This window comes from Rhinatrema bivittatum, chromosome 5, assembly GCF_901001135.1.
Source record: "Rhinatrema bivittatum chromosome 5, aRhiBiv1.1, whole genome shotgun sequence".
NCBI lineage: Eukaryota > Metazoa > Chordata > Amphibia > Gymnophiona > Rhinatrematidae > Rhinatrema > Rhinatrema bivittatum.
Window position 1 is genome coordinate 269,836,607 of NC_042619.1, and position 14,330 is coordinate 269,850,936.

At 48.6% G+C, this 14,330-nt stretch overlaps 1 protein-coding gene across 2 annotated transcripts in view; it reads left to right on the forward strand.

Moving 5' to 3' along the window:
* GFPT1 (glutamine--fructose-6-phosphate transaminase 1) overlaps positions 1-14,330 on the forward strand; it is a 142,300-nt gene that overhangs the window by 110,390 nt on the left and 17,580 nt on the right. For both annotated transcript variants that reach the window (XM_029604031.1, XM_029604032.1), the window contains one exon: positions 4,774-4,931. In XM_029604031.1, coding sequence (XP_029459891.1) covers positions 4,774-4,931 — 158 coding nt within the window. The remainder of the gene's footprint in view (positions 1-4,773; positions 4,932-14,330) is intronic.

Below are 14,330 nucleotides of genomic sequence, written 5' to 3' on the forward strand. Positions count from 1 at the left end.
CTCCTGCAGTCGATCTCCTGCCGGCGCCATTTTCCGTACGAAAACGATTCGCGGCGGGAAATCGCTCCCTGACCCCCGCTGGACCTCCAGGAACTTTTGGCCAGCTTGTGGGGGGCCTCCTGACCCCCACGAGACTTGCCAAAAGTCCAGCGGGGGTCCGGAAGGACCTCCTGCCGTTCAATCTTTTTCGTCTATGGCCGCCGCCATTTTTCGGCGCCATTTTGGAAAATGGCGCCGGCTGAAGACGACAAGATTCAGAGCAGGAGCCCGTTCCGGACCGCTGCCGTTCCGGACCGCCGCTGGACCCGCAGGTTATTTAAGTTATTTGGGGGGGGGTCGGGAGGGTGGGGGATTTAATTTAAAGGGTCGGGGGGGGGTTTTAGGGGGGTTTTAATGTGCCGGTTTTTCGATTTTTCGATTGTTTTTCACGATTTTTAACGATTTTTCACGATATTTTACCCCCCCAAACGGCAACAATACGATTCCCCCCCCTCCCAGCCAAAATCGATCGTTAAGACGATCGAGGACACGATTCACATCCCTAAAAACCACTGAGGTAAAGGCTACTTCCAGTTTGTGGGGAAAGCATGGCATGCCTACCTAGTGTTGGCTTCATATCCAATGTGAAAGGGAACAGGTCAACAAGGCATTGGTAAATTTCATCCCTCCACATTTCAACCCACAGACCCACTTATTTTGAGCCTACTATAAATAACAACGTTCTAGCAGTAACTGGTCAAAGCCTGCTTTATACAGATTTAAAGACATAGCTATTTTGTGGAATTGGAGACAGGAAGTGATGTCATTGTTGAACAAGATGTATGCTAAAACCTTGGCATTAGTGACCTCTTAAGCATCTATATAAAAAAAAAAACCCACCTCACATATATTTCTCTGTGATAGGAGATATTTATGGGTTTTTACCTTGAGTTTTGGACTTAGTTATTTAATCACTAGCCGTTAAGCCCGTAACAACGGGCTACATTTAAAAAAAAATTTTTCGGTCCATTTCCTTCCCACTCCCCTCCCCCTCATTCTCCCCCCTCACTCTCTCTCCCCCCTCCCTCTCACTTCCCCCTTCCCCCACCCCCTCTATTCTCCCTCCCTCTCACCTCCTCCCCTCCCCTCACTCTCCCCCTCCCTCCCATCCCCTCACTCTCTCCTCCCTCTCCTCAGTCACTCCCCTTCTCTCAATCCCCTCCCCTTTCAGCTCATCCACAACCGGCAGACGAAGATCTCCAGGGGGGTGTCACAAGCGCGACGCCGCTCCTGCTCCTCCTGCTCTTCGTTGCTGCCGCCACTACTGCTCCTCCCACTCCTGCTCCTCGCTGCCGCCGCTCCTGCTTCTCACCACCGCCGCCGCTCCTGCGGCCCCAGCACCATTTTTTTTTTTTCGGGCACGCTCGGCTCTGACCGACGTGCTCGCATGCGCGGTAGAGCTGCTCTCTACTGCGCATTTGCGGGCCGTCAGTCAGAGCCCATTTATAAGGTAGATACTTATTAACTGCCACTCAAGTCAGTGCATATAAATACAACAGAAAATACAAATCTTGATTAAAAAATAACACTGAATCAATCATACACCATATAAACAAACCATAAAAACAAGTAGAGAAACAGTAAGAAAAATCCAAAGAACCACAATATGACATTCAGACTGCATAAAATAACACAGAATAACATCAGCTTAAAAAAAAACAAGCCAAAGCTATAGGAATGCAATAAAATAAAAAAATCCAGATCAGATGATGCAGTAACCAAAGATAACCAAGCTTTGTTTTTAGAAAGGCATGTTAGATCAGAATAAAGAGATTACGTCACTTGTAGAAAAGCAATTCAGCAATTAAGATCAAGGTTAATTTTGGAAACATTATAAACATTTGGTTCTGCATCAGCTGGTGGCTTCCAGGCTGTTGATTTAATTTTCCAAGGACGGCAGCGTCTGTTTTCGCAGAGTGAGCTGTAGGATATCAGGTGGTTACTTCTAGTGTAGATGGGGGAATGGACTGATGTCTGCTTTTAGCATACGCACACTGGGGTAGATTTTCAGACAAGCGCGAACAGCCTACTTTTGTTTGCGCTCCAGGCGCAAACAAAAGTACGCTGGATTTTAGTAGATACGCGCGTAGTCGCGCGTATCGGCTAAAATCCTGGATCGGCGCGCGCAAGGCTATCGATTTTGTATAGCCTGCGCGCGCCGAGCCGCGCTGCCTCCCCCCGTTCCCTCCAAGGCCGCTCCGAAATCGGAGCGGCCTTAGAGGGAACTTTCCTTTGCCCTCCCCTCACCTTCCCCTCCCTTCCCCTACCTAACCCACCCGCCCGGCCCTGTCTACACCCCCCCCTTACCTTTGTCGGGGGATTTACGCCTCCCGGAGGGAGACGTAAATCCCCGCGCGCCAGCGGGCCTGCTGCGCGCCGGGCCGCGACCTGGGGGCGGGTACGGAGGGCGCGGCCACGCCCCCGGGCCGTAGCCACGCCCCGTACCCGCCCCCAAAACGCTGCCGACACGCCCCCGGAACGCCGCGACGACCGGGCCCGCCCCCCGACACGCCCCCGACACGCCCCCCTCCGAGAACCCCGGGACTTACGCGAGTCCCGGGGCTCTGCGCGCGCCGGGAGGCCTATGTAAAATAGGCTTCCCGGCGCGCAGGGCCCTGCTCGCCTAAATCCGCCCGGTTTTGGGCGGATTTAGGCGAGCAGGGCTCTGAAAATCTACCCCACTGGTGACAAATGTTCCTTCAAATTTTTGAAAGACTGCATGCGCAGAAATTGTATCTTTTAAAATGTATTTCTGCAAATTACAAGCTTTGTATTATGGAAAGAAAATGGATTTATCCAGATGTATCTAAATCCACAGGACAAGAGGACATTATTTCTAGCTATGTGTCAGGAAGTTTTGGCATTAAGAGCCTCTTTTTCTTATTGGATATCCTTATAAATGTAGAGTTAAGTGTGTAGGAATTAGATACCAATTTTTTTTCCCCTGGAGTAACTTTGTTTCTTTCTTGATCAAAAACAGGAAGTTGTGAGCGCACCAGTTGATGAATGGAGCTGTTATTGAATTTTCAGCCCTATATGCTAAGGGGCGGATTTTCAGAGCCCTGCTCGCGTAAATCCGCCCAAAACCGGGCGGATTTACGCGAGCAGGGCCCTGCGCGCCGGTGAGCCTATTTTACATAGGCTCACCGGCGCGCGCAGAACCCCGGGACTCGCGTAAGTCCCGGGGTTTTCGGAGTGGGCGTGTCGGGAGGCGTGTCGGGGGCGGGGCCGGAGCGCACGGCGTTGCGGGGGCGTGTCGGCAGCGTTTTGGGGGCGGGTACGGGGCGTGGCTACGGCCCGGGGGCGTGGCCGCGCCCTCCGTACCCGCCCCCAGGTCGCGGCCCGGCGCGCAGGAGACCCGCTGGCGCGCGGGGATTTACGCCTCCCTCCGGGAGGCGTAAATCCCCCGACAAAGGTAGGATGGGGGTTTAGACAGGGCCGGGCGGGTGGGTTAGGTAGGGGAAGGGAGGGGAAGGTGAGGGGAGGGCAAAGGAAAGTTCCCTTCTAGGCCGCTCCGATTTCGGAGCGGCCTAGGAGGGAACGGGGGTAGGCTGCGCGGCTCGGCGCGCGCAGGCTATACAAAATCGATAGCCTTGCGCGCGCCGATCCAGGATTTTAGCCGATACGCGCGACTACGCGCGTATCTACTAAAATCCAGCGTACTTTTGTTTGCGCCTGGAGCGCAAACAAAAGTAGGCTGTTCGCGCTTCTTTTAAAATCTACCCCTAAGTCTTTGCTTAGCATACACTTTCTTTTATAGCTCCTTTAAAATTGCTTTGCTCTCTTCCTCCCTTTGAATTGAGGGCTATTGGTTTTGGTACATATAGACTGAGTGTTTGCTTTTTCTGCCTGTGCTATGTTGTTGCTTGACAAGTTATTCTTGTTGTAATTGAAAATATAAATGTATGTATTTATTTATTTAACGTGTTTTGTATACCGTCATTCGGTTTCGCATCAGAACGGTTTACAGAGTCATGTAACAGGTTGTATAAACATCATCACAGTATCTTATTATGTAGTGTAAGTTGATTACATGTAATAGCTATTACTTGTAAGGCTCATGATATACAGTAAAGTATTACATCAAAGATATTACATACATATTGTTACATATAGGCTTGGTTAATGAGGGAGGGAGGAATGTATATAGGTTGGGTGCGATATTCTACATTTGGACCTTTCTTCAACTTTTAATAAGCCAAGTTCAAATTTGTGCCACCATACAAGCCAGTATAATGCAAATAATGTCAGGATTTCTTGTGCACACTGTTTTGCTGTGTGCATGGGGTTCATGACCTCTGTGCGTATACAGACGTGCACAGCCTAGAGGGAACAGGGCAGATGAATCCTCTGTGCTGCTTCATATCTCCCATGATGTGGTGACGCCATCTCTGATGTCTCCATTGCTAGCCGTTGTTAAAGGCACGTTATAATATAGCAGACTTGATTATTGTAGAGAGTGCTGATTCTCTGCACTATATGTGCATGAATCATGTACTGTCACTGTGCAACAGGAAGTTGGATACACAGACATGACCGGTGGGACATTGGGGTAAGTTCTTGAAGCTGATGTAAGCTATTCTGTTACGATGTAAAAATAATAAGACACCATTGTCATATTATCCCATGAGTTACTCTGTAAACCGATGTGATAGTCCATATCGAATGTCGGTATAGAAAAACAAATAAATAAATAAGTGATTTTGGAGTCCTGAACCTGCTGTCTCTGTGCAGGTGAGACAGCGGACACTCTGCTGGCCCTTCGGTACTGCAAGGAGCGCGGAGCTCTAACTGTGGGAATCACCAATACCGTTGGCAGCTCCATATCTCGAGAGACAGACTGCGGTGTCCATATCAATGCCGGACCAGAGATTGGTGTTGCCAGCACAAAGGTGACAAGTTTTCTCTCATTAGTCATTGAATAATATGGGGTTGGCAGTACATTGTGTCCACAAAAGAATGTCCTTTGCAGACACTCCAGGGAGAAGAGAATGATTAACACCACAGATAACAATTGGGAGTTATAAGGGGATCTTTTACTAAGCCATGGTATTTTCCCCAGTGGTAAAATACCGAGGGGGAAAAAACGCCGGTTAGTTGGCTCCCAAATGCCACAGAATGGCACCCCTTTACCTGAGGCTGCTGTGTTAAGAGCTCGAGTGGCCCGAATGAAGCCGTCCCCCACAAGGATTAAAAACAAAATCTCCCTCTTGTGAGACCCCTCCACTTCACCCCCCCCCCCTGTCATCTCTAGAGATAGCCTCGAGTCACTAAACGTTCTTAAATAAGTAGAAAAATAAGCCGCATGCACCCCTCCCACCCTGAGTCATCCCTTGAAATCCCTGATGGCTAATGGGGGCCCGGAGCATCCTCTAGCCTCTGAGCCATGCGCTGGCCGTCTGCTTAGCAACTTATGCCGTGTCCTGTGATGGGGAATAAATTGATAAGCAGCCGGCCATTGCCATTTTACGTTTTGTGCCTTTGGGCTTATCCTCTGGATTTCTTTACTCTTTGGGGGGGATCAGGCTTTGTTTAGGCCCTTTAAATCACTGCCTGGAACATGTTAGCATCCAGATGCTCCTGGGGAAAGTTAGCCACAGCTCTTGAGTTGTCACTAACCTTCAGGAAAATAATGCAGCTTGTGATTTATTTATTTATGTATTTATTCTTAGGCATTATTTTATTACCTTAAAATTGCCTGCTAATGATCTGCTTCTGCTCATTGCCAGTTAGACATTATGTGGCGTAAAATAACTTATGATATTTTAAATGCTGTGTATTGTCACAGTGTTAAGATGGTTTGCCATGCAGTAAATGCCTAATGCCACTTAGAAAATATCCCCTATAGATTGTTACCTAATTGGTGGGGGTTGAAAGAGATACACTAAGCCCCTCCTTCCTCTGATTGGTTTAGCCTTTTCCTGGATTGCTGTTAGATAAACTGCTGAACGTCCATAGTCAAATCTGCAGCAGCGCAGAAAAAAATCCTTTCTGACCTCAAATAAATTGATCACGTAGATCTGTTTCCATAGATTCTAACTACACTGTACCCACTGATCTTTTTTTTCCTGCGTCTTTGAAAGTTATTTAGTGTTGTAGCTATGATCCCCTAAATTCGCCTACTGTTGTATAATTTCAGCTTCCCTGTACGTACCAGGATCAGTCCAGACACCTGGGTTGTGACTCCGCACCAGCAGATGGAGACAGAGCAAAACTTGTCGGGCACCCCTACATATAGTAAGGCGCCACCCACAGCTCCTCAGTCTTTCTCTGTCTCCAGCAGATGGGGCAGGTCCACCCACAGTCTCAATTGATCCTGGTTAGGGAATTAGCTAGTCAGGGGATTTTGAATTGAAAAAAAAAAAAAAAGAAGAAAGAAATCTGCAGGGAGAGAAGCAGCCCTGCAGACGCCCGAGTCCTGTACGCCTCCCAGGGGAGTTGTATGCGCCTACTGTTGTATAATTTCAGCATGCTTTCCTCTGAAGGTTGTGCCTGTTACTCCTTAGATTTAGACTGTGTACTGTTTTGTGTGTGTGTGTGTGTGTGTGTTGCTCCTAAGAGGGGGGGAAACTCAAATCTCAAATAAAAAGATATAAAACAAAACAAAAAAAAAAGATGGTCAGTTCCTTTCCCCTCCATGTATGGAAAGCCAATAGTCGCGGGGTCAGTGGTGAAGATTAAACGATGGCCACTATACAGTCTCTCTGACAGAACAACTGTGCCTAAGCCTGGAGAATGGCCGAGTACAGGCTTCTCTGCATATTAGAAGGGTAACTGTGGTTAAAAAGAACAAGTGATCTTTCCTGTGGATTTTTAGATGCTTTAGGTAACCTGAGGACTAGGTTTAACTTCCCGGGGCAATGGCTCTGCTTCGTGCAGTGACACCATTCAACGCGCATGGGCACTGTGAAATCTGTTTTAATTTAGCGCCATTGAAGAGGGAGGGAAGAATGATGTCAGCCTGCTGTGTAAATTCTACCCAAACCACAGCAGAGTGTGTTTTTTTTCACAGTTCATTGGGGAATTTGAGCATGGAAAATTTCATACAAGTCTGCAAATACTCTGACTGAGCAGTCTGTCCCGGCTTTGCTTAAGGCTTGGCACTGCCACATGCTTTGCAAATCCTGCTTTTTGTCTAGCTGCGCTAGAAACCAGTCAGCTTCTAGTCCCTGGGCTAAGCGATCTCTATTTCATAAACTGCAGCTAACGTGCAGGGTGGGGGGGACATTTGTTAATCTGAAAACAAGAACTTTGGAGGTGAAATGAACACTTCAAGTGAGCTGCGTTGATGCTGGCTCTGCTGTGCTGCCAGTACTGCCCTGTAGTTGGAGCCCAGACCTCTGAAATCCCGTTACCAGTGTTCCTCTGGGAGATCTTGGAAGGATACTTTGGCAGTGTGTGTATGTGAAGAGTCAGGGAGGGAGACTGGATGAGATCCATAGCAGCATTCCTGACAGAATTCAAGCAAGAGAAAGATCTAGGGGCCAAATCAACAAATCAATGGGTCAAATAAAAAAAAAAAAAAAAAAAAAGGCTACCGGCACAGCTCTACAGAGCAAAAGAAAATATTTCCTTAGACCTTTTTGGTCTTAACTATTTCTTTTTGCTCTTATTTATCTGTTTTTGTCTGTATAAGATTTTTTTTCTATTTGTTTCTTGAATTCTCTTTATCATGTGACGTCTCTCTCTTACTCTTCTTCTATTTTCTGCCCACGGGCTTGTGTTTTTCTTCTTGGCATGCTATCCAGATTTATGGATGTGCGCATGCTGTAGCTCCTGCCTTTCCTCCCCTCTGGTCCGTGCCCTGGTGGCAAGCCGTGCAGTTGGCAAGCAGAGGATGGAACCTGGCAAGGGCACTTCCTTGCCTGTTTAGAGACTGCGTTAGAGGCATTTTTGTAGCTGCAAGTTTCTTGTCCACCCATCTTCTAGGCAGTCCCTGAAGGTTTTGTGTATGTGAGGACTTTCTGTAACTTAGGGGGGGGGACCCAGCGTAACCTCCTGCTTGCTCAATTATGCTTTGTCTACTACAGGGCTTCCCAAACCGGTCCTGGGGACCCCACAGCCAGTCGGGTTTTCAGGATATCCACCATGAATATGCACGAGAGAAATGTGCATATACTGAGTCTCCATGGTATGCAAATGTATCTCATGCATATTCATGGTGGACATCCTGAAAACCCGACTGGCTGTGGGGTCCCCAGGACCGGTTTGGGAAACCCTGCTCTACTAGGAACGCAAACTGCATGCGAAAGAATATTAGGCCAAGGAAAAACTATAATTGCAAAACAGCATCTTGAGGATTGGTCAGAATAAATCCCTAGGAATGCTTCTCCATGTGCCTGGTGTACATGGTTAATCCTCCAGTGGGAAGCAGGTGTACACAGTCATTACTAGTGTTTAGGAAACACAGAGCTGCAGTCTCTCTATTTTTTTTCATCTTGCTTTTTTGTGTTTCCAGCTCGATCATTTGTATCTCCCCAGAGATTTTATTTCCCTTAATTTTAGTTTTGGAGGGTTTTTTAAAAATTTATTTTCCCAACGTTGGAGGCAACGTGTCCTGGAGCCTTGCAATCATGGGCCATTAGGTGCCACAATTGCATAATGACTGAGCTCCCTCCCTCCTTCCAGGGCTGTGAGTGCTGCCTCCACAGCATCCCTGGCCCTGGCCAGACTGGGGAGAAGAAGATCTGAGCTGGGAAGCAAACGTGGACGTGCACAGCCCTGCCACAGAGGCCCTGATGGAATAAGGTGTGCTTGGCTGGGTGCACATTGTTTGCACATACAACTTTACTCCCGATTTGCTTAGCGCACAACAAATGTGCACACAAACATGAGTAAAACTGCATGAAAATTAGTGCTCCTCCATGAAGATCCAGGTTGATCAAGGCATTAGCTCTTACTCCCCAATGCAAAGAGATGGGAAGGCTTATCTTGCGTTATCTTGATTCTGGAAATGTTAACTCTTGGTCAGAGGTGGCGTAAAGTCTCTGAGGCTAGTGTTGGGTCTATGGGGCTGAATCTGGAGATCAAGCTGCAGGGCTCCTGTGTTCGGGATTAATGTGCAGAAAATGAGATTTGTGCAGAAATTGTGTTTCTGCTCCTGTCATGTTTTGTGCGCTCAACTTTTATGCACACAAATCATGCTTTCTGCACACAGCAACGAGCCTGATATGCAAACGCTAATTAGACCGATAAGTCCAACATCCTGCTAAGTGGCATCAGCTGAATATCTAGCTATGTTAAGTGGCTGCCACTTAGCTGGCTAAATAGATAGCCGGGTAAGTTATGGGCGGGCGGTGGGTGATCAGGATAGTGCTACTTAACTAGCTAACTTAGCTGAATAAGTAACGTTCCCTGAATGTGCCCGGATCAGTCCAGACTCCTGGGTTTTGCATCCCTGCCAGCAGTTGGAGACAGTGAAAGTTTTACTAACACTGCTACATAATCCCTGGTGCCACCTGCAGCAGTTCCTCAGTATTTCTCTGTCTCCAGCAGATGGTAGATGGTGCAAAACCTGCAGTTCTGCAGTCAGGAGATTTTTTGGGATTTGTGAGCCTTTCCTCCTAGGTGGCTTTTGGGTCCTGGTGGATCCTTCCTTTCTGGTTGAGGTGGACGAGCTGGGGGTCAGCGACCCTTTTGTACGCTCAATTCCGTATCCTGTGGGGTGCAAATTTGGTGGTCCAGATCTTGCCCTTTCACAAGACTGACGCGACTCTGGGCTCAGGATGTCTGATTTTTCAGTCTGTTCTCTTTTTGAATTTGGCTGATTTCCCTGTGTGGTGCTAGACAGCTCTGTGTTCTATGCTAAGGGAGTTTGGTAGAGTTTAAGGTTGCAATTAAAAAAAAAAAAAAAAAAAAAGAAGAAAAAGTGTATGCAGTAAGGTTTGGAGGAGGAAGTCTCGTGGCCTCGGTAAGTTAAAGGGATGGCTCTCTGCCTTCCGGTGTTACCGACCAGGGGCAGTGGGGTTTGTTTTTCCTCTCCCAGGGTGTTGATTGTTTCAGCGGCTCAGTTTTTTCTTGTGTGAGGGTTTTTTCCGCCAAGGAAGATATGGTGCGGGGATCGGTGTGTGGTATGGCTCCAGTGAGTCAGAGCTGCGTTGGTTTTGTTCGGCATGCATGTCAGGTGGAGAAGGGCCATCCGATGGCCCGGTAACAGCAAAAAAAAGAGTAAGGTGTCTCCTGTGAAGATTGTCCCTGCATACTGGGGTTGGGATCGCATCGGGGCCTCTATCTCCATTGGCGCAGGAACGGAAGCCATTTTGGATTATCTTGCTGTGTCAACGGAGGAAGGGGGGATTTCCCCCCCCCCCCCCCGAGGCTTTTCCCAGCCTGCTGAAACCCAGGGGAGGTGCAGGATAGGGCAAATAGGTTAGAGGTGTGCAGTCTGCCTATTTTGGGGTCCTCTGTTGCTGGGTCTTCCTAGCGTTTGCTAGCTGCTTCCAGACCTTTTTCAGTTGATTTTGTCCTACTGTTACATGAGGCTTATTTAGCTCAGCAGGCAGGGCAGGGAACCTGGACCCAGCATTCCGAGGCTCTGGAGTCTAGTGCCAGGGCAGTCTCTGAATAAGCGGACTTCACAGATTCAGCGTTTTTGGGTCCTAATCTCTCCGGCACAGAGACAGATGATTCAGACAAGACTCTAGGGGATCTTGGGGTTTTGCTGTCTCAGGACCAGGGGGTTGATTCAGATGCGGCTGGCACAGATCCTGGAGATGATCTGGAGGAGATCCAAGTAGCTGAGGGGATGACCCTAAGGTGGTCAGTTTTTTGTTCTGTAAAGAAGAATTGGAATCGTTAATTCCACATGTCCTGGAGGAGCTTGGGCTAAAGGTTCCACAAGAAGACTCTGACAAGGAAGGGGTGGACCCAGTCCTGGATGGGCTTAGGGGTCATGCGAGAGCCTTCCTGTATCGTAAGTCAATGAAGAAGTTGGTGGATTGGGAGTGGAGTGTTCCCGATGGCGGCTTGAGTGTGGGGAGGGCAATGGTGAAGCTTTATCCATTGCCTGAGCAGACATTAGAGCTGTTTACCCTTCCCAAGGTGGATGCTGTGGTGACAAAGACGATGACTATCCCGGTTGCGAGGTCTGCGGCTATGAAGGATGTTCAGGATCGAAAGCTGGAACTTCATCTCAAAAGAAATTTTGAGATCTTGGCCCTCAGTTTAAAAATGGCCATCTGGTCCAGTTTTATGCAGAGAGTTTGTCTACGATGGGTGCTGCAGCTTCAGGATGGCCAGGCGAGATCTGGTGATGAGGCAGTTAAGGCAGACTGCTTAGAGACCACGGTGGCGTACATGGCAGATGCTCTGTATGATTTGGTGAGAACATCTGATCGGATTATGGGGGCCACTGTGTCAGCTAGATGGTTGTTATGGTTGTGTAACTGGGCGGCGGATGTCGTGTCAAAGTTCCATTTGGGTTCTCTGGCCTTCAAGGGCCGTCTTTATTTGGGGAGGACCTGGAGTAGTGATGAAGGATCTGGGCGAGAATAAGGTGCATAGGTTGCCAGAGGATAAGCCATTTTTAGACTCTGTCCCGTTTTCGGGACAGTAGGAGATCTCTCCCGATGAGAGATACCTTGGGTCCACAGAAGCAGTTCTCTCTCTGGGGTCAATCCTGGGGCCATTCCTTTCGAGGAGGCCAGAGACCCTTCAGAGCCTCCACAGGTAGCGGAGCTACAGGGGCTAAGGCCTTGCAATGAGGCGAGGCTGGTCCATTCTGCCATTCCTTTTATAGGGAGTTGCTTAATGTGGTTTTATGGGAAGTGGGCCAAAATTACACAGGTCTGGTGTTAGAATTTGCTTGGCCTGTCCGCGATTTGTTTATAGTCTCCCCCCTGCGGGTCTTTAGAGAAGCAACTTGTGGTGTGAGAGACACTAGACTGGTTTCAGATGTTAGGGGTGGTGGTTGCAGTCCCCCGGGACAAGCAAGGCGAGAAAAGGTATTCCATTTACTTCATCGTTCCAAAAAAGGAAGGCATGTTTCTCCCAATTCTGGACTTGAAGCGGGTAAATGTAGTGTTCAGGCTTCCGAGGTTCCAGATGGAGACCCTGCGGTCGATAATAGCAGTGGTGCGCAGGGGCAAGTTTTTGACTTCTCTGGATTTGACGGAGGCGTACCTGTACATTCCCATTCAGCCAGATCATCAACTGTTTCTGCGATTCTTGGTGTTGGGTCAACACTTTCAATTTCAGGCCCTTCTGTTTGGGCTGGCCACGGTGCCATGTACATTCATCAAGGTGATGATGGTGGTGGTGGCAGCAGTGCTTCATCACGAAGGAGTGCCGGTGCATCCCTATCTGGACGACTGACTTGTCAGGGCAAAGTCGGAGGACGTTTGTTGTCAGTCTGTGCAGAAAGTGATCTCTACTTGGGAGTCACTCGGCTGAGTGGTGAATTTAGCGAAGAGTCACTTGGTGCCGTCACCGTCCCTCGAGTATCTGGGAGCTCAGTTCAACACTCGCAGGGGCAAGGTCTTTCTCTCGGAGGAACATGTTCTGAAGTTGCAGGGTCAAATTCGGCGCTTGTTGGTTGCCGGTCCCCAGGGTCTGGGATTATTAACTGGTCCTGGGTTCAATGGCTTCAACCCTGGAGTTAGTGCCGTGGGCCTTTGTGCATAAGAGAGCTCTTTTGGCACAGTGGAACCCTTCCCACTAGAAGGTACTGCTCAGGACAATCTGTGGCTGCTGACTTCCAATCTGGTTCGAGGTGTCGACCTGGAAGTTCCAGATTGGGTAATTCTTACTACCAATGCCAGTCTATCTGGATGGGGGTGCAGTGTGTCAGCTGCAGTCTGTTAAGGGCAGTTGGTCTGCGAAGGAAGCTTCTTGGTCTATCAATCAATTAGAGACCAGAGCAGTGAGTTTAGCTTTACTTGCGTTTCTGCCGTTAGTGCGAGGTCGGTCGATGAGGGTCCTTTCGGACAATGCGACGACAGTAGCCTACATCAATCAGCAGGAAGGAACCAAGAGTCGAGCCCAGGAGGTTCAAGAGCTGATTCTTTGGGCGGAGCAACACTTGTAGCAAACTGCAGCATTACATATCGCAGAAGTGGGAAAACATGCAGGCGGATTTTCTGAGTCACAGGTTGCTAGATCCGAGACAGCAATGCAGCTCATCTGCAAGTGGTGGGGCTGTCCCCATGTGGATCTAATGGCAACTTGTCTCGATGCAAAGGTGTCATGGTTTTACAGTCGTAGGAGAGAGCACAGGGCTGAGTGAGTTGACACTCTGTTGCTGGCTTGGCCTCAGTGAGTTCTGCTTTACTTGTTTTGTCCTTGGCTTCTAGTTGGCAAAGTGTTGCAGTGGATAGAGCGACATCCAGATGAAGTAGTGTTGGTAGCCCTAGAATGGCCACATCGGCCGTGGTTCGCAGATCTGGTCAACTTAGCCATGTCTGTTATGCTTCAGCCATCTTCTGGGTCTTCTTCGTCAGGGCCCTATATTTTCAGACCAGGCTACTCACTTTTGTCTAGCGACTTGGCTTTTGAGAGGCGGCGATTGAGTCACAGATTGAGTTACCCAGAAGTGGTTAAGGCTACTCTTCTACAGACTGGAAGAATGTCTTCCCTATCATATGTGAGAGTCTGGAAGATTTTTGCATCCTGGTGTGTTGCTAACGGAGTGCAAGCTTTACAATCTTCAGTGTCTCAGATCTGGTCTTTTTCTTCAGGAGGGTTTGGTCAAGGGTTTGACTTTCAACCCTCTGAGGGTCCAAGTGGCTGCTCTTGCTTGTCTGCTAGGTAAAGTGAAAGGTTGCTTTTTGTCTTCTCATCCAGATGTGGTTAGGTTTCTTTGGGGGGGGGGGGGGGCGAAGAATTTGCACCCGCTGGTTAGGAGAGTTTGCCCATCCTGAAACCTTAATCTGTTCCTCAGAGGTTTGTGTGAGGTGCCTTTTTAACCTATTCGGAGAGCGTTGCTAAAAGGTTTGACCCTTAAGGTCATTTTTCTAGTGGCCATTTGCTCAGCTAGGAGAATTTCTGAGTTACAGGCTTTGTCTTGCCATGATCCATTTCTGAAGATTTTGGACTCAGGAATTTCTTTGCGGTCAGTGCCCTCGTTTTTGCCGAAGGTGGTATCGGCTTGGATGTGAATCAGTCTGTGGAGCTTCTGGCCTTTTCTGAAATGGATGCTTCTGCACCTCCTAAGCTGTTGGACGAACGCAGAGCTCTGTTGAGGTATCTCAAGGTAACAAATGAATTCAGGATATCGGATCATCTCTTTGTTTTGTGGAGTGGTTTCAAGAAAGGTTCTCAGGCTTCCAAGGCTACTAATGCGAAGTGGCTCAAGG